Source organism: Cuculus canorus, chromosome 9 (genome assembly GCF_017976375.1).
Source record: "Cuculus canorus isolate bCucCan1 chromosome 9, bCucCan1.pri, whole genome shotgun sequence".
NCBI lineage: Eukaryota > Metazoa > Chordata > Aves > Cuculiformes > Cuculidae > Cuculus > Cuculus canorus.
In genome coordinates, this window is record NC_071409.1 from 20,583,179 (window position 1) to 20,609,674 (window position 26,496).

Below are 26,496 nucleotides of genomic sequence, written 5' to 3' on the forward strand. Positions count from 1 at the left end.
GGGGGCCCCAATCCCCACCTCCCTCTTTCCAGGAAAACATCATTAATCCATAGGCAATTTCAGGTATCTTTCTTGCTTAAACCACTTATGCCGTCCATCACAACATGAGGACGCAAGCTTAGCAGTTAAGGTATCAAGTATATATAGAGATTATACAAGCTATTGATTTCTTTTATAGTGTGTCTTAACATAAACAATTGCTCAGACTGAGCCGAGAGCAGCTGGGCACCAAACTGAAGAGAAACAAGAAGCGAGCGTGGGGGGAGGTTAAGCATTTAAGATATGCAGCCATCTGTAGCGTTTGCCTAGGACTGCCAATACTTCCTTTTAATAAAAAGCCAGACCACAAAAGGAAATGTCTTTTAAACTATAGATACATGGACACTGAAATATATATATATTAAAACATTGCCTCTGTAGTAGGGTATGAGGTGACAGGACTTGCCCTCCCTGTTAGAAATCTAAGAGAATGTGGAGGAGGAGCTGAAGAAACAAAGAAAGAAACCATGCAGAAGTAAGTACAGCAGATGAGAACATTGCTCTAAACTCCAAATCCCCAGTTCTGGCAGAGGAGATGATGTCTTAGAATTTCCAGCTGAAAGAGGTCCGCGGTCAAGCAAGCTTGAACTGCATCTCATATTTTACATGAAGCTGCTGCAGCTGACTGAAGCCTCTCTACTTGTGCTTCATCACTGGGGTTGGAACAAAAGACAGAACCTACACGGATGCTTTTTCTTCACAGAGCACGATGAATGTAAGGCCTGCAAAGCACATTAGAGAGGGACCACCATTTAAAGACATGTTTGGGGAACACGGGCTGAGGGAGGTGTTTCTGAGGTCGCTCTGCTCTATCCCAGTGCTATCTTCTAGAAGAAATTCCCAAGTTAGCACAACACTCCTGCAGGGCTTCGAGGGTCAGGTGACAATCCCAAGCAAAACCCAGCATTTTGCAGTACTAGCATTAGAAGTTAACACACAAAGGCCCAATATAAATGTTTTATTTAAAGTAAAAACTGTGCACAAATAAAGGGAATGATTACACAACAATGTTGGAGACCGTACTCCATACAAAACAAGAAAACAGTAGTGACAACACGCACTAGCAGAGCACCCATGAGGATCCAACTGTCATACAAAAAGGAGATCACGCCACATAAATACATCATGCTTCTGATGCAGACACTTTCTCCAGAAGACAAAGCCTACTGCGCTGAACCATTTACACCCAAAGTCCCTTCTGAAAATCTATTACAGTTGCTATGTGCTCAACAGTGAAAAAGAACTGGTAAAATCATGGCACTTTGGAGAAAATTAGAGTTTAAAAATGAATTTACAGTCATGTAAGATATTTGTCACTTAGCAACATTCTTAACGGTTAGATATGTAAATAGAAAAAGTATCTTTTCTGTGGCATTTTCTATTAAAAAAATAACTTTTGCTTTAAGCACAAAACCCAGTGCTTTACTCCATTACTCTTTGTGATGACTAGCCAAAATGCTCCTCCTTACATAAAGCCATTTTACTTAACAGCCCATAGAAAACTGAGCCACTGTAGTAGAGACAAGGCTTTTCTTGTTTGCATTAAATAACTTCAAGTTTAATATCAGTTAAGTCCCAATGTCTAAACTGGTCACGTTGGTGTAGAAGACAGAGGCTAAACAATTAATCACGCTTTTAAAACTGCATGTAGCAGTTCACTTAACATCAACTAAATGTGGTGCTGTTATTAACTGCTCTTTAAAAGCAGGTTTACTCTGATATTTTACACCACATGAATTTAAGGGAACCTGAATTTTAACAGTGCAGAAGTTCAATGCTTCCCTGAAACCGAGGCCCCTCCAGTGACTTCCCAGTTTTGAAAATTCGGCCTAATACTTAGAAGTTTCCTATTCACGTTGCAAACAAAAATACAAACTATTTACTATACCATGACAATACAATGTATTTGTGCAATTTCTCTCCTTGAAGCTAACATGCAAGTGAAAAAACATACACCAGAAGATTTGTGCTATGAATTCACAGGGACACCATACAAAGATTTTCAAGGAGAGACGGTGACCAAGCAGAAGTCATACTAAAAGCTTCAGATAAGGTCCATTACACCTTGTGCTTACAGATACTGAGATCTGCTTTCCATAACACTTAGCTCGCTTTACAGCTCACTCTCAGGTAACACAGGTTCTTTTCAAAGTCTCTTAATCCCTTTTCCCCAAAATAAAAAAAAAGCGGTACATTTGGCATCTCTTCAGCCTAAGACATTCAAAACTATTCCTTAAACATCTAAATTAAGAATTATCTGTGCTGTACATTACACTGTTTACTAACCTGAAATGTAAGAATCGCACCTCCCAAAAGTCCTAGTTTGAACCGTTCCTTCAATTTTTTCCAACTGCTTCACTAGTAACTTTGAATCTACTACCAACATTTAGGGTTTGATTGTGATTTTAAATCACCGTCTATAAGTGGAGAAGTTAAGGGAATAATTGAAGAGCACCCTGGTTTTTGCTAGATGTGCTTTTTCCACTGTTAAAGTGGAATACATTTCTAACAGTGTGGCAGTAAGATTAAAAAAAGGAAACAATGCCCTTACCTAGGCCACAGCCGTAAGGTACACAGTTCTGATACAGTTAAGACAGCAAGTGTAAAAGCAATAAATAATAGTATGAGGTTCCACATCTGTCAGTATTAGCTGCCCATTACTGCTAAATGATACTCTACAGATTTTAACTTTGCAAAATATTCATTGAATTCCATTTATTTAAACTGACACTGTATACCATGCACGACCCTCACTGAAAGGAACAGGCTCAGAAAGGCACCCACTGTATCAGCATACAATTTCTAGCGTATTACTTTGGAGTGAATTCTATTGATTCTAATATTGAGTTAATCATCTCCTTTAGGATAGGATAAATATATCCTGTGAAAGCAGCCATTCTTGACCTATTCTGCATAAAAATCTGCTCTCCTTGCTGTCATTGCAATCTGGAGGGCATTAACATAGCTCTAACTTCTAACTCTAGAACAGGGATATGCGATGTTTAGAGAGAAGAGATTTAGAACTAGAGAAGTGATAACATCTTACTTGTCTTGCTGAAAAAATGGAGATCCTTTAATGATATATCATTACATCCCTTAATGCAATTTGTATTCTTAAAGCAAGAGGAAAACTTTCCTTTATCAGAACGCTATATTGGCAGATTCTACAGCTGGACCCCATTGTTAAGTCAGCAGTCCCAGAGACCAACTGCTATATCAAAACTAGAGTTTGGCAAGACTGTTGGAAAGTTTAATGTTTTGTATCTGGCAGCTGAAGGTTCAGCATAACAACTGTCCTGGACAACAACACAAAAAAAAATATTAGAGAGTAGTTCACGCTAGGTGGCAAAGGCGAGATGTTAAGTTACTTGTTTTATGCAAGTGCATACAAATGAAGAGATGTTTATCCATGCAGAAACACAGAAACAATTGGCACAGTCCAGAAATGGAGAATTCAGACACATTCCTCTGCTGACATCAAAAGAGGATTTATATACTCAAAGCCTTCAAATTCAGACTGGTCAATCTTCTTCACAATGTCACTATTAAGATTAAAACAACAGTCATTAGTTCAGCAAAATCCAAAGCGTAACAATATTAACTCATAGCTTGTCTTAAAATTCAGACCTATACAGCAGATTGCAATTGAGAGCACTTCCCTTCTCACTCTTGTCTCTATCCTTACAGCTACCACTGCCCTTATAATGGTAACAAACCACAAACTCACTTGGGAGCAGTGCCTGGGCTGCTCCCACGCATGTATCCTCCCCACAACATAATCTGCAAGGTTTGCAGTTTTAAAACTTTCCCAAACCAGTCAGTTTTGTAAATACCCAAAACCAGTAGGAGGCGAGAGATACTGCACCTGCATCAGCAACTTGTCTAAACTTTATTTGTACTCTACGCATTTAGAAATGGATGAAGGAGGGGACTAGATCTCAGACCTAATCAAGGTGCACAGATAACACTCAGCATTCACTGTTTATGTTTACGTGAGCATTATACAAAGCCTTAAAAAACTCCTAAAACGCAGACAGCAGAGGCTCAAACTAGAGAGGCCCTCCCCTCCTCATCTCTCATCAGGGCCCCTCAGGAGTGTGGAACCACAAATCCACTACCAAAGTCAAATGCATTATCATGAATTGATCAAGCGTTTTCAGCCAGTGTAGTCCCCCTTGACTCCTAATGATTTATAATATCCAAACAAGCTAAACAAAGCATCTTCTCCTGTTCAGAGCACTCAAGATAAATTCAATCTAAACACAACATTCTAGAAATATCATGGCTTAAAGTAATGCAGAAATAAACCACTTGACAAAACAGGTCTTTTCCTTCACAAATGCATTTCTTGCAGATGATCCCATTAAAACATGTAAAATGGCACTTATACATCTTTCCCTGAACTAGAATTCTTTACAGCAGCTTTTCCACTGTTAGCTGATTTTTATGTCATGTCAAATGTAAAACCCAGCCATGCTAAGTCTGCTGTGAGGACACGTAACAGAACTGTCTCCAAGCTAACACAAGAACATATTATTTACTGCTTTACATATACGCTGTGCATTACAACCACAGCCATCAAATTAAGTTTTAACTCCTTCACTGACTTATCAGAACTTCTGAAATTCTATATTACTTACTCATCGTCTGGAGTGAGCTGCACAGGTTCATTGGTGAACTGGGAATCAAAGTTATCCAGGCCAAATTCTCCAGATATATTTGGTTTAAATGGAGGCACCACTTGCTTTTGCTCCATCTAAGAATAAACGCACTTAGTAACACCAAGAATTAGATACAACCTATTGCATTATCTTTAAACAAGGCTGGAAGTTACTATTAAATTTATTTCACACACTTTCTACAATCATTCTATTAATCTACTGTACTGACTTTGTGTAAAAGGGCTAAAAGATTCTGTATTGTTATGAAGGTACATCATAAGTTAAGAGCTTATGGGTTTTGAGCTTAAGGCCATCACTCATGCTCAAAACAAGCTGTCAAGCCATCACGATATGCAAAGAAAATAACCCAAGCCAGTGGGCATTCACGTACCAGATCCCAATCAACATTGCGAAAGAACGGATGTCCTTGGATATCTGCAAATCCTGTTTGAGGATGGCAGCCTAAACGTTCCTTTGGATCCTGTGCAAGAAAAAAAATATTTCTAAATGGGTGCCATGGCTTATACATGAATAAAATGCTACAAATTCCATGAGAAACAAAGCACCAGAATTACAAAGGATGCTGAAGAACTAAGTTAGCATTATTTATTTTGGAAACTATTCCAATTTAGTGTCCAAAATAGGCATGAATATACAGAAGCCATTAAGTGAATGTCATCCTTCTGCATGTTTATTCAGATCTATTTAAACACATCATATGTTTTGGAAGAAATCTAGTTAGATTACAAGTGAATTTGATCAACCTCCACCCTGCCCTGACTCAACCTCCACCTGAGCTGACCATTGACGCTGGGCAATCACACCGGGCGAGTAAACACAGATTCGTGATAAATAAGGTGAAAAGAGGGTTATTTTAACAGGACAATTCCATCTCTGTGTACACCTGTGGACAGATGCACACACTACCAAGGAGTTGCAACAGCAGCAGTGTTCTTGCACAGTGTTATTTTTAGAACAAGTTAACCGAATCTGTTTTCTCCTGTACCTCTTTACCCTCACTTGTGTAGCCCTCACTACATAAAGGCCAACGTGTGCTCAGACTAGTCCGCTACCACATACGCACCCTTTCGCTCAGGCTAGTTAGTTACCAGCAAACAGCAAGCACATACTGTCTCTGCATTTCCCTTGATGAAGCTGTCAAAATGACTTCATGAGCTGCTTCTCTTTAAGAGCCAAAATAAACCTGACAAATTTGTCCAATTTCCCAGATTAATGCAATCACTTGGAACATTTCTGTGCTTTCCTGTTTGAAATTTACTCATGATCCCAGCCTGAGAATCTGGAGCTTCAGATTTTAAGACAAGTATCTAGAATAGGTCCTCCAGCCCCACTGTAATTCTGCTTTAGGTTCACACCTTTCCTACCTCTTTCTGTAGAAGGCAAATAAAGTGTGTTTGCTACTCATCAATTAGTCAACAGTTTTAAGAAAAAGCTGCTCTTGCGAATTCTTAACTGGCTCCTCCTCAGGCTCTTACCTTGTTAAGGAAACTCTTTAGAACACCTGCTGCTTTAACAGAAAGCGATCGGGGAATTCGGATCTGCTTTTCCAAAATTACTGCAAGAAAATAAGGTTCATATCAGCCTTTGCATCTTTAAACTTAAAGGCAAGTAGAAACAAAGCGCTGAGGTGTAGGAACACTTGAGGGACATACCTTGGAAAAGATAATCTTCTGTGTTCTGATCAGGATTGTCAGAACTCCCGACAATGTCAAATGGCGACCGGCCTGCCATCATTTCAAACATCAGCACACCAAGTGCCCACCAGTCTACACTGAAGCCTAGAATTCAAACGAGAAAACACCATCCAAGATATTTTGGAGCAAAAAACCCAACAGTTTTTGGGATAAAGACAGATGTGTTTTGAGAAGAATCAGTTCAAAGGTTTAAGTATTGCCAGTGTTTCTGGTTATCTGAACAAAGGAGAGGTAACAACAAGATGTAACTTGGGTTGTTATGTGCTGTACAAACAGGAGGAAATGCAAAAAGCGTAAAGGTTGGGGTTAGGGCCTTAACAAAGGTTTAGGTAACATTCAAGCACGGTCATTAGTAACAAACAGGGGGTTGGTTATCCAGGGCAGGGGACAAGGAAGAAAGATGTCATTCTTAATAGTAGCAAGACAGTCATTTGTGGAGCAAAGCATCTATTCTACTATTCACTGATAAATAAAGAGAAATCCCAGTAGCTCAGCTGGCACTGATACAGTCCGGTGGGCCTAAAAAGTCTGCAATAAGGAAAGAAGATGCAAAGCTGGTCTGAAAGAGATGTTCATTTGAAGATGGTAAATTTAAAATATATATGTGTGTATACACACATGCGCATGCACACACACTCTTCTTTTAAAAATAGGGACCAACTGCAGAACTTGTTAAATTCTTAAGGGACGAAAACAGATCAAAGATAATTACATTTTACTAATATATATTAGTTATTAAATAAACACAAATTAAGTAATTATGTATTGAAATATGTGATGTACATTATATTCTATATACTTTAATTATATAAAAGTATAAGTAATAGGAAACATACACAGCAAGACTTCTATCTCTATGTCTCTTGCTTCAGAAATCTTGTTCCAAACAAGCAATTGCATAGACAATTTCGTTTTTAACATTGAGATTTGTGAAAGGAATGGCCACTATCAACGCCCTTAGTATTAGAAATGCATCGGATTCATTGCTGCCAAATATAAAGCTCCAAACCTGAACAGAATTCAAGACTGCAAGTATATAATAAGTAGTGTCTAAAAGTTATAAATGATAATAAATTTCAACTCCGATAAAGAGAATTTAAAGTGTGCGTTCCGCCCTTCTATTGAAGGACTTATTTACTTTTTCAGACAGGATGCTGAATTAAGACTGATCACGTGTCTAATGGAGACTTGTACTTTCTATTGCTAAACAATCTGAGTAAGAAGTAAAAGACAAAGTGAAAGTTATATGGTAGCAGTGAAAAATTCAATTTACCATAATCCTCCCCGCGGAGAATTTCAGGTGCAATATAGTTTGGAGTCCCACAGAACGTGCTCGTTGTGTCCCCAGGCCTCAGACCCTCCTTTCAGAAGAGATGGGAAAAAAATAATTCAGTTAGCCAAGGATCCCACATTCCCCCTCAGCTAAGAACTTCATTTTGAATTAATGTAAGTGTCCTGAATAAACTGCTTTCATATTAGTAAAACTATACTTAAATCTGTATATAAGTGAATGTAAAACACTACTGGTTTCAGAAGAAACAAGAAGGTCACATCTGGAGTTTCAAGAGGATGGCACATACTTATGTACAACACGGACTTCTAAGGTTTTAGCTAGTAAGCTCCATCGCACCTCCAACAATAGGCAAATGGGACTAACAGGCAAAGTTCCCTGACTGTGCTGTTGCAATGGACAGACAAAAGTTTTTCAGAGAAGAGCACCGGATGCAGGCTACCCAGAGAAGCTGTGCAGTCTTCACTCTCCGAAGTTTTCCAGACCAAACTGAATAAAGCGCTTATTAACTTGGCCTGAGCTTACAACTGCTTTGAGCAGGAGGGTAGAACAGACTTCTGAGGCAATTAATTCATCATTGATTTTACCTGTGAGCGAGGAACTAGAGCTTACCTTGCACATGCCATAATCTGTGAGTTTAATATGCCCTTCAGAATCTAGCAGGACGTTATCCAGCTTTAAATCTCTGTAGATTATACCTCTTTCATGTAAATAGTTCAACGCTAGACTGATTTCAGCAGAATAAAACCTGGCATAGAAAGAGATATTGATTACTTGGGTACTTACTCAAAATTCAAACGACAATAACATAGTCCTGGTAGTGTGATACTTTCCTAAATATAATCCCACATATTCTATTATTTTTCATCAGAAATGAAGAGGTTGTTTATAATCATAAAAACATTCCTATGTACAGTGACTTCAAAAATTATTTTTAATTAATATTAATGTCTACTGAAATCATCCTTTCCATCTCGCCATCTGAGATGAAGCATATGCACCAAGAACTCAGCATTTGCCTGGACAGCTGGTAGTGGTTGTTGCAAGAGAAACACATCAATATCATTAGACAGTTAGAAAAAAAACATATCACAAAAGTGTTTTTCTACAAAAAACACCCAGAATCAGACTGAAGTAATCTAGGGCAATGCTAATACAAACAATTCCCATTACAGTTCTTCCCTGAGACAAAAATACGGTAGCTTGCAGCATTAAAGTGAGGATGCAGTTTCACCTTTTTCACATTTCTTAAATTCTTAACATCCAGAATTTGCCAGCTCATCGTGACAATCTCTGCACTACTGCACTGCGTCAGAAAACCAATGGGTTGATGCAAGAAATCCAAAACACACACCTGGCATGCTCCTCTGGCAGCTTCCTCTGTCTCTGCATATGAAACATCAGGTCTCCTCCATTTACATACTCTATCACAAAGAACAACCTGAAACACACAGGAGTTTGTTACCAAGGCTGAAAGAGCTTCAAGATGTTACAGGTTTGTTATTGATGTCAATTCACCTCCTCCGTTCCCTCTGGTAACACAGCCGGTTTCAACTATTCTCCCTCCCTCTGAATAAATTCCCAAAGTTAAAAATCAAGTACACAGAGTTTCTCTAGGTAATTCCTTTATTGCTAAATTAATCCTTCCTTCCTACATTCCTAATCCATTATAGCTACTGCTTGTCACTATTACATCTGTGACCACACAAATAGATTCACAGTAGTTTTTATGCACAAACCAGAAAACAAACAAAAAAAATATTCTCATTTTTCCTCCCAATCCCTTTAATCTCCTTTGTTTGTAATGAATACTATTAGAATATTACAAATACTCATTCTTCTCACTTCCCTCCACTAACTTGTTTGAACATACAATAACTCACATACTGAAGATATACTACCCTACTGTATAGGGTAGTAATTTATTCACCTACTGCAATGTCCTCTCCTATATATGAACAGATGGGAAAATAATCATTTTTACCTCTGTCATCCAGTTTTCCTTTTCAAAATTCAGCTAATAGTTTGAGCCTTGCTCAGAGACTCATTTACCCAGAGTCCATACAGGTTTGAGATAAATTTCCTCAGTTTTTGCACTTCTGATTTCTCTCTCCCTAAATCATTTTTTTGTTCCGTTCTAGGTTCCATCTTCTACCTCATATTCTTAAGCCTTTGTTTCTGCTGTCTGCATCTCTACCTACCCAGAGTCCTTCCCACCGTACCTACCAATACTTTATGCTCTTTTGCATCATCCCAATCTGTAAAGCTTAGATGAAGAACATGGCCTTTTGCTAAGAAAATGCTACAATGATTTTCAGTACATTGACTTTCTCTACCCAACAGTTAATGCTCCGAATGGGCCTTTGAGGTGCTTAACAGCATGAAATATTTTTCAACTAAGATTATCATCTTATTCTTTTATGTCCTTTACCTGCTTTCTGTCTGGAAGCAAGAGTGTAGTCCAACAAGAAATGGATGATTTGAAGCCTGTTCAAAGACGTGTTTCTCTGTCTGAACCCAATCGATATCCTATTTAAGAAGAGTGACATTTAGAAAAAGATTGTTGCGTTTATTAGATCAAGTATTAATGATGATTAGCAGAAATATATTCAAGTTTTGCCATCCTTATTTTACTTGCAAGAAATTAAATATCATATATTTGTCCAATCTGAAGTAAGACAATTTAGCACACTTTTTTTCCCCCTCTCTCAAGTGTCCCACGCTTTTAGCGTCACTGTGTAACTACACTTGAGAATGTAGAACCACTTATCTATAAAAGATAAACTGATGCAGACAAATGTAAAGTAGCATCAAGAAATGCAGAAGAAATCAATGGCAGACTGAGAAATAAATGCAAAAGTTGTCAGATAGCGAACCACAGTCACTCAATTCTTTTCAGGGTAGCCTAAAGAAACACAAGGGAAATCTTCAGCAACAAGACATGTTTAGCAGTTTAATGCTGTGATTTCTGAGAAGTTTCCACTAATCACTGTACAGGCTACAAAAATTGTTAAGATGGAGGTCTGATTTAAAGAGCAATTAAAACAACATCAAGAGTTCTACTTGGTGACATAAAACTAAACTTGAAACCAGACTCCACCCGTTTCTTTTTCAGCCCAGCAAGCCAACATAACAGAAGACAGATGGAATACTGCTCCAAGATAAAGCAAGCCAGACTTATTAATTTGAATTCTGCAGAGGCACTGCTGCAGACAGCACTGACCACAAAAGGAGACAATGCCAACAGAGGCCATGAGGCTCATGACAGAAATCACCGGCACAGGAGGGCAGCTGTGAGCTACCAGTCTACCAAAGTTGACCTCAGAATTGTTTATGCATCTTATGGGCCTTCTATAGCACATATAAGAAACTGCATGTATCATTGTCAATTAACATTGCAGACCCAGCAGCCTGGCTCCCACCTTCTGGCAGATACTGAAGCTCTTTGGAAAATGATTTACTGATGAAAAGCTTGCCTACCTCATCATCATTGACGAGCTCTTTCTTCACTACTTTCATTGCATAAATGCGTTCAGTTTTCTTCAATCGAACAAGCAGTACTTTGGCATAACTGCCTCTTCCTATAACTCGGAGCAAATCAAAATCCTGAAGACCGAGACTGGAGGAAGCTTTGCCACTGTCTCTAATGCTCATCGCCTTTTGATAAAGATAACTTGAAATTAGTAAGCAGGCTGGCCAATTTTAACATCTGCAGAAGTTTGCATTTCAAACAGAAGAGCAAAATTAATACAAACAACTGCCTCAATTAGCACTTGTTTTTCTTAAAACTGCACTGTCCTGGAAAGGAATGTGAGGGGAAAAGAAAAAGGCAGAGGAGACTTCGCAGATAAGAAACAAGTGAAACTGGAGGAGTTTGGAATACTTAAGTCAAAGCACATCTATAATCTCTACATCAAAGCACATCTCAACTCGAGATCCAAAATAAAACAGCTTGCAAGCCATACATGCATACACCTGAGTGAGAAACCCATATGTGCTTTTATGCACCACCTGCCACCTTGTGACGAGTTAAATTACTAAAACATTGTGACAGAGACAAAGCCTTCAAGATCTCTGAATACAGTTAGCAAGGTTACAATATTTTACCTCTTTTTCTTCACCAACATGGTCCAAGCTCTCATGACTTGAGGGATTGTACGGAATCACTACAGGTGCAAGAAAAAATATTAAATCAACGCAACATTATTTTCTTTTGTCTTAAAATTTCCACGCAGAAGAGTTCAATCAGATAAAAAACCCCTTAAGTGCATCTATTGTATGTATTCAAAACTGTTGAGTTTTGGTGGTTTTAAAGTACACTGCTCACTGATGGAAAAATATAACTGACAGCCTAAATTCCTCCTTTTTAAGTTTCTTAAATCAGTAAGATATGGAAAACTGAGGATTTTTTATATTTATATCCCCCACGGCACTAAGAGACTGTCTTTCATTTTCTTGCTTATAAACAGAGGTAAAGAAATTCTTTTTGAATAATTTATTCTGTTTCATTTTAAACCCCAAAGTTCATGTTTCAGCCACTTACAGTAATTTAAATAAATAAAATATTGATCTTACCTGATTCTACACTATCTGTATGCACTGATGATGGATCCATAGGCATTATTGGTTCCTGCAAACATGCACAGGATTTTTGTAACAGATTGTCCAAGTGTGACAGACATTTCAGAGACAATAAATGAAATAAATGATCCCTGAGGAATATAATCTAGCTAGTTTTTAACTTGATTAGTCAACATAGTTATTGCTCTAATCCATACACAATAAAAGAAACCACTGCAGTCCTTATTTTACCTATTTTCCAGAAGTAATGACATGTTTCCAGAAGCTGGTGAAGTGACAACTTAGTGCAACAGAGAAAAGAAGTACAGCAGATGAGAAATGAGAAAGAAAAGCTCAAGTACTTCTGTAGTACATATATTAGCCAAGTGAATTAACAAAATTCACACCTGTAGCTGTCTGTTTTTAATATTAGATCAGGAGCAGTATTCATCTACATTTTTCTGGGGGTTTAAGAACTACAGATTATTGAATTTCTAGGGCAAGAAGTGAAAACTGCACTGCATTTTCCTTTTCTGTAAAATGGAAAACAGTCTAGAGATCTAATGGATGTTTAGAGAACTTTTTTCAGCTGTATCTCACTTTGAAGATGCCAAATAATGTGTGTGCATCTGCACTATGTAACAATATATTGAAGGATTAAATAAAGATCACTAATGCGCTCATATTTGACAGAGGAAAAAATATCAGTTGTGAAAGTTAGACGTCCATCTTGACAGTAAACTGCCATTTTGCGAAGTGATTCCCAAGCTTTCTTGCAAAGCGTCTTGCACTAACCATAAAGAATGTTTCACCTGCTGTGACCATTTGCAGACTACAATCTGAAAATTCTTAGTATAAAATGGGCTTTTTCATTTGACTGGTTGGTGGTTGTTGTTTTAAAGACAACTTTTCAGAGTTTTACTTACTGGTTGTAGAGTGTGACGGCCGCATTCAATACTGACAAGTTTGTGACACTTCTTGTGAACAAGGAGTTTGCAATTGATGCATTTATAACCCTGGCGACCCAGGCCCCATATTCGGTCGGTGCAGATGGCACAATGAGCTCTCTAGAATGACAAATCAACAAGACCAATTAAAGAGCAAATCTAAACAAACACTATTCAACCATATTTTCACTAACAAAGAACTCAGGAGATCAGAGAGATCCCTGATGAGCTTGTCACTAGACCAATAGTCTCTATCTGAAAACGTCAAGAATGAACAGGCAGATACAATATAGAGGATATAAAAAATTAGACCTGAATAAGAAGCAACTGCCGTACAGAAACCCTGCATCTACACAGAAAGGTGCAGGCACAGCCAGCCTCTTCTGCTGCACAGAGACCCAGAGAGACATGAGCCAAGCCCAGGCCAAAAGCACCGCAGCTGAACCAGCACGCTGCTGTGCTGAAGCTAATTTGCTACGCATTTTGTCATCTCTCTCTGTAGATGAGTCCTTAAATTTGTACAGAAGTAGGCAGGAGAGCAAAAGCTTCAACACATTAAACCACCAGATAAGAGGTAATGGGAAGATCACCACTTACTGAATGACATTCACAAAACAACAAAAGAACCATGAAAACAGGGTGCTTATGAAAGCAAGAGTGGAAGGTGATTAAAATATGGTGCCTTGACAGCCTTCAATCAGGAAGAGGTCAAAAAAAACCCCTAAAAAGCAGAAGTTAGATATGAAGGATGCTCAAGATGATGCTTAGTGGGGACAATCTCAAGCACTCAGCAGACAATGCACTAAGCTTAGAAAAGAAGGAAAGATTACTGAAGCTGTCAAGGAACCCGTCTTGCTCAAATACTTTGGGTTTGGGTTTTGCTACTGCTTTTTCTAAACAGAACCGACAGCCTTCTTGGTCCTTAGCTAATCATATTTGACCATTGCTTCTTGAAAGTATTACAAAGGGTTTGTTATTTTCAGTTGATTACATGCCATCATAAGCAGGCTGCCTGAAGACACATCTTCAGTTTTCCTTTAAAAGTCAGGAAAGAAAAGTCTGTGCATCATAAGTGAGTTCTGACCTTTTACTTGCAGAACTTAGAGAACTGATAACATACCTTCAGCTCACAGGTATCTAATGCCAGTGGTCAAATTTGCCCTCTGGGAAGACTTTATGGGAACATGGGAGCATTTGTAGAATTTATACCACAGTTTCAGAGCATATGTAATGTAAATTGCAACCCATTTATTTTTTTTCTACTGTAAGTTGCAGATAATTTAATAACAACTGAGTTTCCTGCAACAAGGTTACTAAAAGTCTACATAGTATGAAAAAACAACAAAGATGAAAATAAAGCTGCCTTACAATTTTTCAAGGCAGTGGCATTGTAATTACAAAAGACATCCCTGTATCATGGTTTTAAGTACCCAACAAGAATCTCACCCTGTTAAATCGTTTGGCTTGGAAAGTGTGACCATTTGCACAATAGAGCTTTCGCCACCGGCGGGCGCCTCGGCGATAAATGGATTCTAAGAGGAAAAACACACGATTATATCCATACAAATATAAACACAGAACTACATCATCTTCTCATGGACATTTCTGTGCAGAGTGATTTGTAGAGTAAAGTTTCACTCCCACACTCTAGAGAAACACAGAGTAATGTTCTAAATACCTTTTTAATTTTGGAGAAAATTTGAAGCATAACATCCTGGTCAACTCAGAGTTAATTCTGCTTTTCCAAAGTTAAAAGGAACAGTCAGTCAAGAGAAGGAAAACTGCCCAAACGATACAAACACTGGTGCACAAAATATGCACCTACCTTACCTAAACTTGGGGAGGAGCTGTGGGGAAAGGGAAGGAGGAAAGAAGGTGAATTTCAGGAGCATGCCCTGATTTATAAACCACTTGCACAAATCCTCCGGTGTTTCAGATCCACAGCTGCCACTGTTGGGTTGTTTTTTTTTTTCTGGTTTGGTTTTCTTTTTGTTTTTAAAAAAATATTACTTTTTATTATCAGGAACCGAACTTGAAAACTAGAATATTCAAAACTACACTGAGCTGCAAATCTACTTCAGATTCGGTCTGCAACCTTATTTTTTCAGAAAAGCACTGTTACCTACACTGCCAAAGTTAACTCGTAAGCATGCATATTTACAGTTGTCCGAGACTTGGCTATCAAGCTGACAGATACGCATGTGCACAACATACCCATGCTCTTTTATAAAGCTTAAAGAGGTAATTTTCCCTCTGTGTTAACATCTAGTACATTAGCTAATATAACTTCGAGGCTTTCGGGGAATACTCACAATAATACCTACACACCAATTTAAAACAAATTAACCACAGATCTCTAAATGGTGATACAACAAGTCATTACCATTGGTTACAAGTCTTTGTTCAGATTAGTCAGGTAGCAACCTGACACCTACCAAAAAGACTGGGAGAGGATAAAAAACTGTCACAAGAGAAGAGGCAAAAGCAAGGAAAGCAGAGTGACATGAATAGTTAACAGAAACATGAAATGCTTATTAACAATGATTAAGAAATGACAAACAACATTTAAGTTTAGCAAGACTTTCTACTCCTTTTAAATATTTAATTGGTGGAGATTTGCATTATTAAAATTTATAAGCACAGGACACCAAACCTTAGAATATCTTAGAAAAAGCCTTCTAAAATAGGAAATTTGAATTCCTGATTTTCTATACTTCTTAATTAAAATGCCTACTTACTATCTTCTCCTGGACAAGGCATGCCAGGCCGTTCCGGTACACAAGGAAATACTGCAAGAAAAACATTAACTTCCAATTAATCTTTATTTTGGACAGAAAACAAATCTTTGGGTAAAAACAACACTTTTGAAAGGTGTTAGACCATTCAGGAAGACAGCACAAATTGCATTTTAACAAAACCTTGTTAAAACAGCGGGTGAGCTCAAAAGCTGACACAAACCCCTTTCCTGGACATAAGTGATTCACACGAAAGACGTGACAAAAGCAGAATAGGCCAAGTTGTTTCCCAGAGGAAAAAAACTAGAAACAAGCAACGATTCTGGCTTCTCATGTGACCAAGTATCAGTCAGTATTTGGAAATGTTGTCTATACATACATGACATCACAGTGTCCTAATAGCTACATATGATCTTGTCTACGCAAGGTATTTGTTTCAGTTTATGTAGCTTCAGTAACTGTCAGAGAACTACAACTGGGGAGAGACAGCCTTGGTGCCAATTAAATCAGAAGCTTACCAAACACAAAAGTAAGTGCAGCAGATCAAACAGCATACTGAAGTAATACATACAGAAACAGACATATAGAGAAACAGATTACATTCTTCCACTTTTTCAGTCTTTGAGGGAAGTTGAAAAGCTGCCTCTTCCTCCCAAAGGAGCGGATGGGGAACTAGATTTTTTGCATCCTTTTAGAGAAGGACCACGTTAAGGCACTGCAGCGTAACACACCCACTAACACTCTTTACAGTGATCCCCTGCTTTCTGCTATAATCTCTGTTAAACTGAAACTTGTAAACACAAACAGTAAGAAAATATACTGCATAAGCTACCAAAATAGGCATATAACACCAAAAAAATAAACAACTAACAATTACACATGAAACGGTCACAATATTTTTAAGTTCAAAACTGGTCTAAAGTATTTTAAATTTAGAAAAGTCAAACTTTTGACTAAATTGGCACCAGGAATGGAGCTCATTACCTTTTTTCCCTAGTACAGATGCTGCTCTAAAGCACCTGTCAATCAAAGTATAGGACACTACTACATATCTTCTTCCATTTGTTGCCAGCGAGCATACGAAGGCACTGGGGATGAGAGAGATAGTGGCTGTCTTTCATTAATAAACTAACAGCAAAGTATTTTTTCCTCCCTTAATTTAATAAAGAACATTGACAAACTGCTGACAGCTAAAACGCATGGTGCATGGTCTCCAGCACACTCTGGATAGAATGCCACAACAGGCTTTAATTGAAAAGCTGTGCAAAAGACATCAATAGTGCACAATAAAGTTTCCACTTATTGATAGTACAAACCTAAGAAGTAATACAGTATATTTCACCATACCATGAATTAGAAGCTCCGAATCCTTGTTTAGTTCATACAACCGAAAAGCCTCCTCTAACTCCAGCTGAGAAGAAACTGTGCACGGATCTCCTGTTGAAAGATAACAGAACAATATCCAAACCAACCCAATTAATTCTGTACCGTTCAGCAGTTCACTCACAGTCAGTTCCAAGATAATTATTGTAGGAAAACAGAACAACATTATCAAGTGTGGTAGCATTTATATTCAACCCCATTCAGAGAGTACATCTGAAAATATAGCCTTATTGAATGTTTTCAGGGAAAACAGAGATACGATATACTGCCCAGAGGCAAGCAGATCATAATCACAAACACCATTGGTTCAATCTGCTACAAGCATGGTTACACATCATTTTCAGTACAGGAGGCGCAGGTTATCTTCCTGTACCTAAAATCCTTCTGAAAGTCCATTTTATTTAATGAATTTTTAATTAGAATTAAGTCAATTCTACTTTCACAGCTGCTTCAACATTGCCAAGACTTTAATCTGGAGGTGCAAAAGCACTCGGACCTCTAGCCTTTCCTCAAACCTCAACCAACACATTGGACAAATCATATAACCTAAGTGAAAATACCCCATTTGTCTGATTTTTAAATCTACTTGCACACTCACAAGACTATTTGAGTACCTTCAAGAAAGGACACCAAGGAAGCAAAAACGTGTAGGTTAGTTGTGGGTTGTTTTTTTCTTTTTTTTTAACTAAAAAACCGCAGCATTTGTTGACCATTTGAGATATAAGAGATTATCACACAATCATTTGGCACATATTTTAAAGTGTCTCTGACAAGACTTTATTCGATCACTTTAGTAAATCCGTGTTTCAAAAGAAACTGTTTAGGACTCAGTAAGGTCTCTTTGCAGTTACCTACTTTACGTTTCTGAAAAACAAACCCACACAGTGCAGAGTGTGTGAGGAGGAGAAGGAACAACTGCATTTATTCAAGCTCACTATGACAATCAACAAACCAGTTTTTCTTCATTTGTTTCTGACACCTGTGCAAACAGTTTTGTGTTTCCTTTTAGCAGAAGGAGGCTCTCAAGATCATACACAGTGCTTCAAACTAGGAGCAGAGGTTTATAGCCATTAGTAGGAAGCTTCAGAATTTTATCTGACATGCACAGTAGTTTTTTATTGGTGATTACAATACAGCTGACAACAGCAACAGTGTGTAACCATCCAGCACTGCTCTCAGACTCACAATTTCACTGTAAACTCTAAAACAGTATAACAGCAAATTTGATCCACAGTGTTTTTTAGTGGTGACAAGGTATTAAAAAAAAAAAAAAAAAAAGACGAGCTATAAATACTCTTCCAGCAAGACCAGACTAGTAAGAACTTTACAGCCATCTAAAGAAAGATGAGATAAAGCGCTGAGAAAATGATTTCTTCTGAATTGTACAGCAAGAAAAAACAGACTGAATACACCCACAAGGCTAGTTTCATCCTATAGTACAATTCCCAAGACAGAGGTAAGATGAACTGACTGCTTACAGATAAAGTAGAAATTCATCTAAAATAAAATCCAGGTAATTCTGTTTTCCAGTTGAATCCAATCTTCTTTAAGTCATTCCACTCAACTAAATTAGGTCTGCCTTTGTGTGCCATTACCACTACGAAACAGAAGTAATTATACCAGATACTTTACACCTTGCAAAGACTAAAAAGACACTTAGTAAACAACCAATAAAAATGTCAGTGACCAGGCAGATCCAGTTTAGTCACACGGCTGGCCAAGCAATTTAGTCAGCAATGAAAAGATGGCCTGGGTACCATATCTTGTCTGAAACTACAGGAAGCATGGACAGCAGTATAACAAGCATCAGTCCACTGTACACACATTTCCTTACGCTAGCATTAAAGAGTGAGCGGCAGTTTTAGTGAAGTGGATGCTACACAGGAATTTTCCAGGAGAGTAAATTGAGTTTCTAGAAAGAATACCAACTGGAAAACCTGGATTAGTGGAAAGAGGAGGGGAAGAAGGCAGGGGTCTTGGCAAGAAGCCGTGCATTGTAGATGCAAGAATTACTCATAACAAAGACAGGGATTTTCATTTTTTTTCCACTCTTCATCATCAGATTAACTTTTTCTCTACTGACATTAAACTGGCAGTCAATGATCAAAGCAAACATTGACCACTTGTGAAAACTGAATCCTACGCGAATACATGAAAAAAAACAAACTAGCCTAACAGCAGCATTCCTTTTTTTCAAATCAATCTCTCTGAAGAGCAGAAATTAAGACAGAACGGTTCCTTCCAAGTAAATTACTGAATCTGCAGGACACCGTTTACAAATGTTTCATTAAAGAGGTACTATGAGCACTCTCCCTCTTCACTACCCTCCTCAAGCTAAAACAGCAAGCTTACTACGAAGTAAACATTGAACTCAGTAAACATTGGTCATAAACATTGTTCATTTTACCTTACCACACCTGCCCAGTGTAAATAAATTGGTAATGTTGGGAGGAAGAGAAGGGGGAAAAAAAAGAAAGAAAACCTGCTCAGATTCCGGAGATCACAAAATCATGGACACACCTGGCCAGAGAGCACTCCCAAAAACCAGCTTTGGCCCATACTTAGCTTTAAGCTGTGAATAAAATGGCATTCATCCAATTTTGAATGGGAAAGCTGTGAGAATGGGAGGAAACAGTTCTATGAGCACCATTTAGGCTAATCACTGCATACAAATTCTAATCACCACCAACAAATCACTGCACATTATGGCCTTTCATGTATTGCATCAAGTACTTTGCATGCTAAAATAAGTCAACAGCTATTTCACAATTCAGACACCTCTTTGGTGTAGCTCAAAACCCATATGTAGAACACACCAATTTCACAAAGGAAATAGGAACTACAAATAGCCTTTCAAAAAAATTACCAAATCATACATACAGCTCACAACTGGGCAACAACTGTTAAGGTAAAGGCCGGAGACTGGACTTTTTCCATGCAAGGTAAAGTTTAACATGGATAACATAAGCACTAAAGGTGACAAGAGTTCACAGCTAAGTTTGTCACTATTACACTTTCATGAAAAGCTACTTGGACAAGTAATTTCTCTTTTAATAATTTGAAAAAGTTTTACAGATAGTTATGCGTTAACAGACTTCACGCTGCTAAAGTAACAGCTGATACAAAGACTCAAAATACAATAGTTTTGGTGACACACACAACTCAGTTCTGTATTAATTTATATTGACATTGTAGATAAATGCAGTTATTTGTCACCTGAGATAAATTTAACTCCCAAAGATTTAAGACTTAAGGGGAACCACATGCTTATTCAGCAGAATAAAGGAATGTTTTCTATTCCGTTTCTAATATATGCTAACATTGAATTAATACTTTGAAAAACACGGTTTTAATTCATTTATTCAATTAAAAAAACCAGACTTCTCCAAACCAAATAATTTGAAACAATGACCTTTCCATCAAGATCTACTTACAAAGGCACTGGATAACCATTATTTTTAGAGTCAGATTTACTATTTCTAAAAACATACTTATTAAGTATGTTTTATAAACTTATCTTACGAAGGCAGAGGGAAAGGAAAAGAAGGGGACAGGAGAGCCAGACAGCTGAGGAACATTTTGAATATTTGTCATAAGACCAAGCACTGATTTACCTTCTTCATCAATCCATTTCATGGTGAAAAGCTGTTCGTTGTCAAAGGAGCACATGTCTCGAACTTCACTGCACAGTCCCTCGAACGAGATGGAAGGTTCAAAATATGTTATCATGATGTCCCTAAGCAAGATAAAAATAAACATGAGAAATTGTACTCCAATATGGAGCATTTGATGATCTTTAATGCCTTCTATACACCACTAATACAAACCTCACCCCTCCTGCAGCTGCCTGAAAAATATTAAAGGAATATTAGTAAGCCATTAGCACCTAAGTTCCCCTCCTGTAGTGGAGTCAAGCTCCAAGTGATTTTTACTACCACCCACTTGACTTTTAGCGCTCCAGGTGTCTGCTTAAGAAACATTAAGATTTAAATGCCCAAATAACTATGAAGCAAGTTGCCATAGATATTGAGCACGTGCAGAAATGATGTTTATTATATCACTGAAAACCAAAGAATGAAGTGCTGCAATAATTTTGAAGAACATTATTAACGTGTTGATAGTTTTGCTTGCTCTTTAACAGTTATTAGATATCAAAATGCTGTAAGAACATATACATCTTCTCCAACTAAATTTTGACCCTGCAGATGTTCTGAAACATTAATGAAAATGATAAAATAGATTTCCTAGCAGATTAAGGGGGAGATTCCAAATACTAAAAGTGCCTTTAGAAAGAGACCTGCGATGCTTCACCACAATGACAGGGAAGGCAGACAGAGAGGCAGGTACTTAGAATTAAAAAGTACCACTTCGCTGTTCAGCAGGATAGGCATTTCTGTTTTAATTAAGAGTTAGTTAACCTAGTGTTTTAAATATGTTAAAGTAAAATGCTGAGCCATTGTCTTGGTATTTAGTAGGCCTTAAAAGGGCACAGGTGACTCAGGGCTGAAGTCCTTTAAACAAAGGATTTCAGAGTTCAGAGGAAGGTTGGAGGAGAAAAAAAAAAAAGAGAAGGCTGTTTACAACAGTACTCTTCAAACATCTCCTATAAGCCCAGTGTTTGAGCTAAGAGACTAATCTTCCCATAAAAACCTCAGTTTGCAGGGATTTGTTTCAGTTCATGCCACCTGCCAGAGGTATTCAACGGGGGGAGAAATTTGAGCAACAGACAAAGTTTGTATCTGGTCAAAAATCACATCACATACCTGGCATCTGAGGTGCACACATGCAACAAGTTAAATGCCTTGGAATAGTCTTGTGCATGGGCTGAGTTTATCAAGTAGGTGACTTCATGTAGAACACTGCGGTCACTGAACCTGAACCACTTTCAGGAGTGACAGCAAACACAGATGATACACATCCTTACCTGAGGCTCCTTTAAGTTCAGCAGCATTAATAAAATAAACAAGCAATTTCTAAGCACTCTAGAAGAATAACTAGCCTGTTTCTGGACTTATGCGCATGATCAGAGCTAGCTTAGTTAGGGGAAAGACTCCAGTAAATGGTCAGGAGAGTGAAATGACTTCTCTTCGACAATCTGAATAAAGCAGTCAAAAAGCTGCTACGTAATTTGGTGGAGGATTTGCTTCTCTTCTTTCCGCATGAGATGGAAATGCGAGACAAAATATTTGGGCTCACACAGTACAGTATTTTGAATCAAAGATGGCTTCATAAGAAACATACGATTGCACCCATCCCACAAGGCAAACTGTGCTCTCTCCAATACAAAGCTGTCCCTTTGCACTCTCTCAAAACGCAGAAACTGCCAACCCAGTATCAGAGTTTGTCTCTATAAACTGAGGCAGATTTAACAGTGCATTACTGTTACAGACACCTGGGCATCAAACAAAGAGAAACCCACGAGGCTGTATTAAGAGGCAAAGACTTAACCTGCATTTCCTGTTTTTCAGGGAAGGAAAGGAGGCACTACTTACTTACCAACTTATTTTGTGCTAAAGTTCACCATCCCTTCATTTATTCACATTTTAATGCAGATATATTCACTTTGCAATATTTTCTTAAACAAAAAGTTCAGTTCTGAAGGCAGCGTGAAGTCAGAGTGAAGTACTTCAACTACTGGCAGTTTATTTTGTGACTGAACTAGCCAGCAATGGGAGAGAGTACGTTAAAAGCAGCAGTGATTACATGGCTATGGTTGTCAGACAAGCAAGGAGATTTAGGTGACAGACCACAACCCCAACAGACAGTAAGCACTGATGCTCCAGCAAAAAATTAAGACAAAAAAAATTGCAAAAGTTGTTCAGCAGTTTTTCTTAGATTTCTCTGTACTACACTGAACGGAAAAAGTTTTGATATTAGGATGCACTGAGCAGCCCACGAATCCATCTGTATCTATGAAGTAAAAGCTGGTACCAATTGAAAAAAACCTTCTTCCTACTTGTAGTTACCTTCAAGTAGCAAAATAGTTGCTTTTCAAACAAAAAGAGAGCCTAATTATTCCAGAATTTAGGCAATTTCTCCAAATAACTACTCTAATACCTCCAACAGGACATATATCAGTTACTAAATACAGTTGAATGATCTTACCCTCTCTGTTAAAACAGTCTTTCAGAGAAGGCTATTGCTAATAGCAATTTATAAAAAAATATGTACGTAAGCAAGAATAAGGTTCTACAAGCAACATCAAGCATGCTTCTAGAGATGCTAAGCCAGGTTTACACACCACAGAAACAGAAAGATTACAGGTCTTTTTACAAGCTTTATTTTGTCATTTTAACTACAGTGAGAACACTTCTGTTACACCTCTGCATTATATGGTGTTTTCCACACTTCTTGCACCTAACACTGCAACAACGATGCTGTCATTGGGAAAAAGCTGTATTCACTCGAGCTAAGACGAAGTTCAACTCTACTTAAATTTTGCATTCTCACAAAAATTAGTAGGCTGAATTATAAAAACAAAGGGAAGACGACATGGGCATAGCTTGCTCCCTTGCATGAAAAAATACAAAATGCTTTCTTTCATTAAGACATGGGGAAAAAAATCCTGACAATCACCCTTTCCTTCTTTTCTAAGACTTGTTTGTCCCAATTTATCTCATGACACCCACAGGGAATTAGAAGAAAACCGGATTCAAGCACAATTCTTGGACCACCCTATTCAGTTCTGCCAGTTAAGTCCCACTACAGAAGCACTGGAACTTTTATTTGGTTTAGTACTACTCACAGGTCTTAATCCGGGACCTGTGAGTAGCAAACATGCAAACAAACAAGAGTACTTCTCCTGAACTACTTTCAGTTAAAATGTTGTCATTTGTATATCCCATAAATATTAATAAAGGATCATTTTATTAATATTAATAGAAGGCCTGCCTGAATCAATACCCTGCAGATGAAAGATAAACCATATAAAGTCTGAGAAAATAAAATGGTAAATCTAAACACAAACACTAGAAACATAATCTCTAGGAGACTATGAACCGCATCACCGTCTTCTCCACCTTTCCTCTGAGATCAAACAGCTTTTCTCATGCCCTTTCTTGTACAGACCATCCAACAGTCATAACATCCTTAAACAAAAAACCCACACACAACCAACCAAAACAAATGAAAAACAACCCCAATGCCAACAGTTAAATGTAATTCAATACCCATATCTCATTTTTCACTCCTGAGGTTAAATTTCTGAGAGAGAACAATCCACTGTAAGGACACGGACTACACTGCTTTAGGTTCTTCCACCTACAGACTAATATAGCTATCACTTATTATGTATATGGAAATATACAGGTACATAATCACATACTATCTACATATCCACATATTTATCACACATCTGGGTCAGTCATTAAGACTTCTGATAATATGTAATTATAGCTCACTGAAATTAATCCTTACAAGACTCCTGGAGAATTCTGCTGTTTCAGTACTGTCAGGTGCAGGCACTGCCATTCAGAACAATCTCTTCCCAGTGGAAGTCTAAGTCTCAAATTGCCTGCTCCTGCAATTTGTTTTTCTGGAAAAAATATAATCACCAGACAATCAAATCAATGTTGAAACTGTAAGGAGGAGTGAAAATGTGTTCATAGGCTTAAACCAAAGCTTTCTTAATCTCCTATGCAGAACTTAATGCTCAATGGACAATGCAAGAGGCTGAGCAGAAGAACTGACCAGAAACTGCTAAAGACAAAAAGCAATAAAAAGAGTGGATGTGAGAACTCAAATTCTTAAAAATTGATTTGCTGGAAGTATTTATGAGATACATTTTGATTTTACAATTAAAACTGAACTTTCTCCCCCTCCGTTCCCACTTATGTAAATATATTAAAAATTAAGAAAAGGAGCAAGTTTAACATGTATCACAAGAGGACCGTCAGGAGTATTCTTCATTGGAACCAAATGAAACTGAAGGTGGGCAAAGCACTGGTAACCTACGTCGTTAACTAAGCATTACAGCCTACAGAGTTAAAACAGCACAAAGTATGTCAGACACAAAAAGAAAGCAAGCTAGCACTTCTAATCTTGACAGAGAAATGGTCCTTCAAGATTGTTGCTTGAGAGCAGCTTGGTTTGTGGGTTTTCTGTTTGTTCGGGGTTTCTTTAAATCAGCAACACTAATGCGACAGGACTCCTGGTGCACAAGCAGCATATGATTCCTGTCTGCTCTCAACGGCTACGATGCAATCTTCCCCATGTGTATTAATGACATAACAGCTGCTTGCACCGAACTGACAAAAAGCATCTACAACATACGAGAAAAGACAAATGGGAAACTTCATGTTAGAGAGCTGAAATGGTTCTAGTTACAGCGCTGTTCAGTGCCACATCTTTGGCTGCTACACTTCGTTACTGCATCAACAAAAAACTACGTAATTACCTGGTATAAGAGAGTAAATTCCTAAGAACTCTCTCGGACACCTCAACCTAATACCCTAATTCCCAAGTCTCTGGGAATTCCCATCTTCCTATTCTCTTCCTATTCTCATGATCTCTGTTCATTTTAGGAAAATTTTCCTTCCTGGTTTTCTGTATTTCATGAATTTAAGATAAAGAATTACCCCTGCACGGCTGAATGAAATAAAGACCTTTTAAAGAGTTCTTCACTAAAGCCTCCGTTTTGGCCAAGAAAGCCATTATGCTGTGGGCCGGACTAAGGGACATTTTGGGATTCAGGTTCAGCTGTTTGCTCTAAGTCACCAAGCACAGCATCCTGTGCGCCAGGTAAGTGTCCTATCAGATACCCAAGTGTTTCAAGAACAAATCTGTGCTTCTAAATTGCTGGGTTTTTTTCTTTAACCAGAAGCTCCCTCTGGAAGTTGAAATGATCTTCCTCGCAAGACTTTCAAAATAACTTCTACAACCAACTTAAATGAACATGAGCCAGCAGTGTGCCCAGGTGGCCAAGGCAGCCAATGGCATCTTGGCTTGTATCAGAAACGGCGTGGCCAGCAGGTCCAGGGAGGTTATTCTGCTCCTGTATTCAGCACTGGTGAGACGCACCTTGAATACTGTGTTTGGTTCTGGACCCCTCACCACAAGAAGGATGTTGAGGCTCTGAAGTGTGTCCAGAGAAGAGCAACGAAGCGGTGAAAGGGCTGGAGAAAAAGTCTTACGAGGAGTAGCTGAGGGAACTGGGGTTGTTTAGCC

The 26,496-nt window shown here is 38.1% G+C and overlaps 1 protein-coding gene across 2 annotated transcripts in view; it reads right to left on the reverse strand.

Moving 5' to 3' along the window:
* Positions 1-243: 243 nt before the first annotated feature.
* PRKCI (protein kinase C iota) overlaps positions 244-26,496 on the reverse strand; it is a 29,078-nt gene continuing 2,825 nt past the window's right edge. The window contains exons 2-18 of one of the 2 annotated variants that reach the window (XM_054074013.1): positions 20,946-21,067; positions 17,296-17,385; positions 15,952-16,002; positions 14,660-14,745; positions 13,193-13,333; positions 12,282-12,336; positions 11,814-11,872; positions 11,187-11,363; positions 10,138-10,235; positions 9,061-9,147; positions 8,319-8,454; positions 7,689-7,776; positions 6,374-6,499; positions 6,197-6,276; positions 5,092-5,181; positions 4,680-4,795; positions 244-3,581 (exon numbers count right to left, since the gene is read on the reverse strand). In XM_054074013.1, coding sequence (XP_053929988.1) covers positions 3,494-3,581; positions 4,680-4,795; positions 5,092-5,181; positions 6,197-6,276; positions 6,374-6,499; positions 7,689-7,776; positions 8,319-8,454; positions 9,061-9,147; positions 10,138-10,235; positions 11,187-11,363; positions 11,814-11,872; positions 12,282-12,336; positions 13,193-13,333; positions 14,660-14,745; positions 15,952-16,002; positions 17,296-17,385; positions 20,946-21,067 — 1,690 coding nt within the window. In that variant the 3' untranslated portion in view covers positions 244-3,493. Of the gene's footprint in view, positions 3,582-4,679; positions 4,796-5,091; positions 5,182-6,196; positions 6,277-6,373; positions 6,500-7,688; positions 7,777-8,318; positions 8,455-9,060; positions 9,148-10,137; positions 10,236-11,186; positions 11,364-11,813; positions 11,873-12,281; positions 12,337-13,192; positions 13,334-14,659; positions 14,746-15,951; positions 16,003-17,295; positions 17,386-20,945; positions 21,068-26,496 lie in introns of those variants that run through there. The other variant, XM_054074015.1, reaches the window with a different exon arrangement.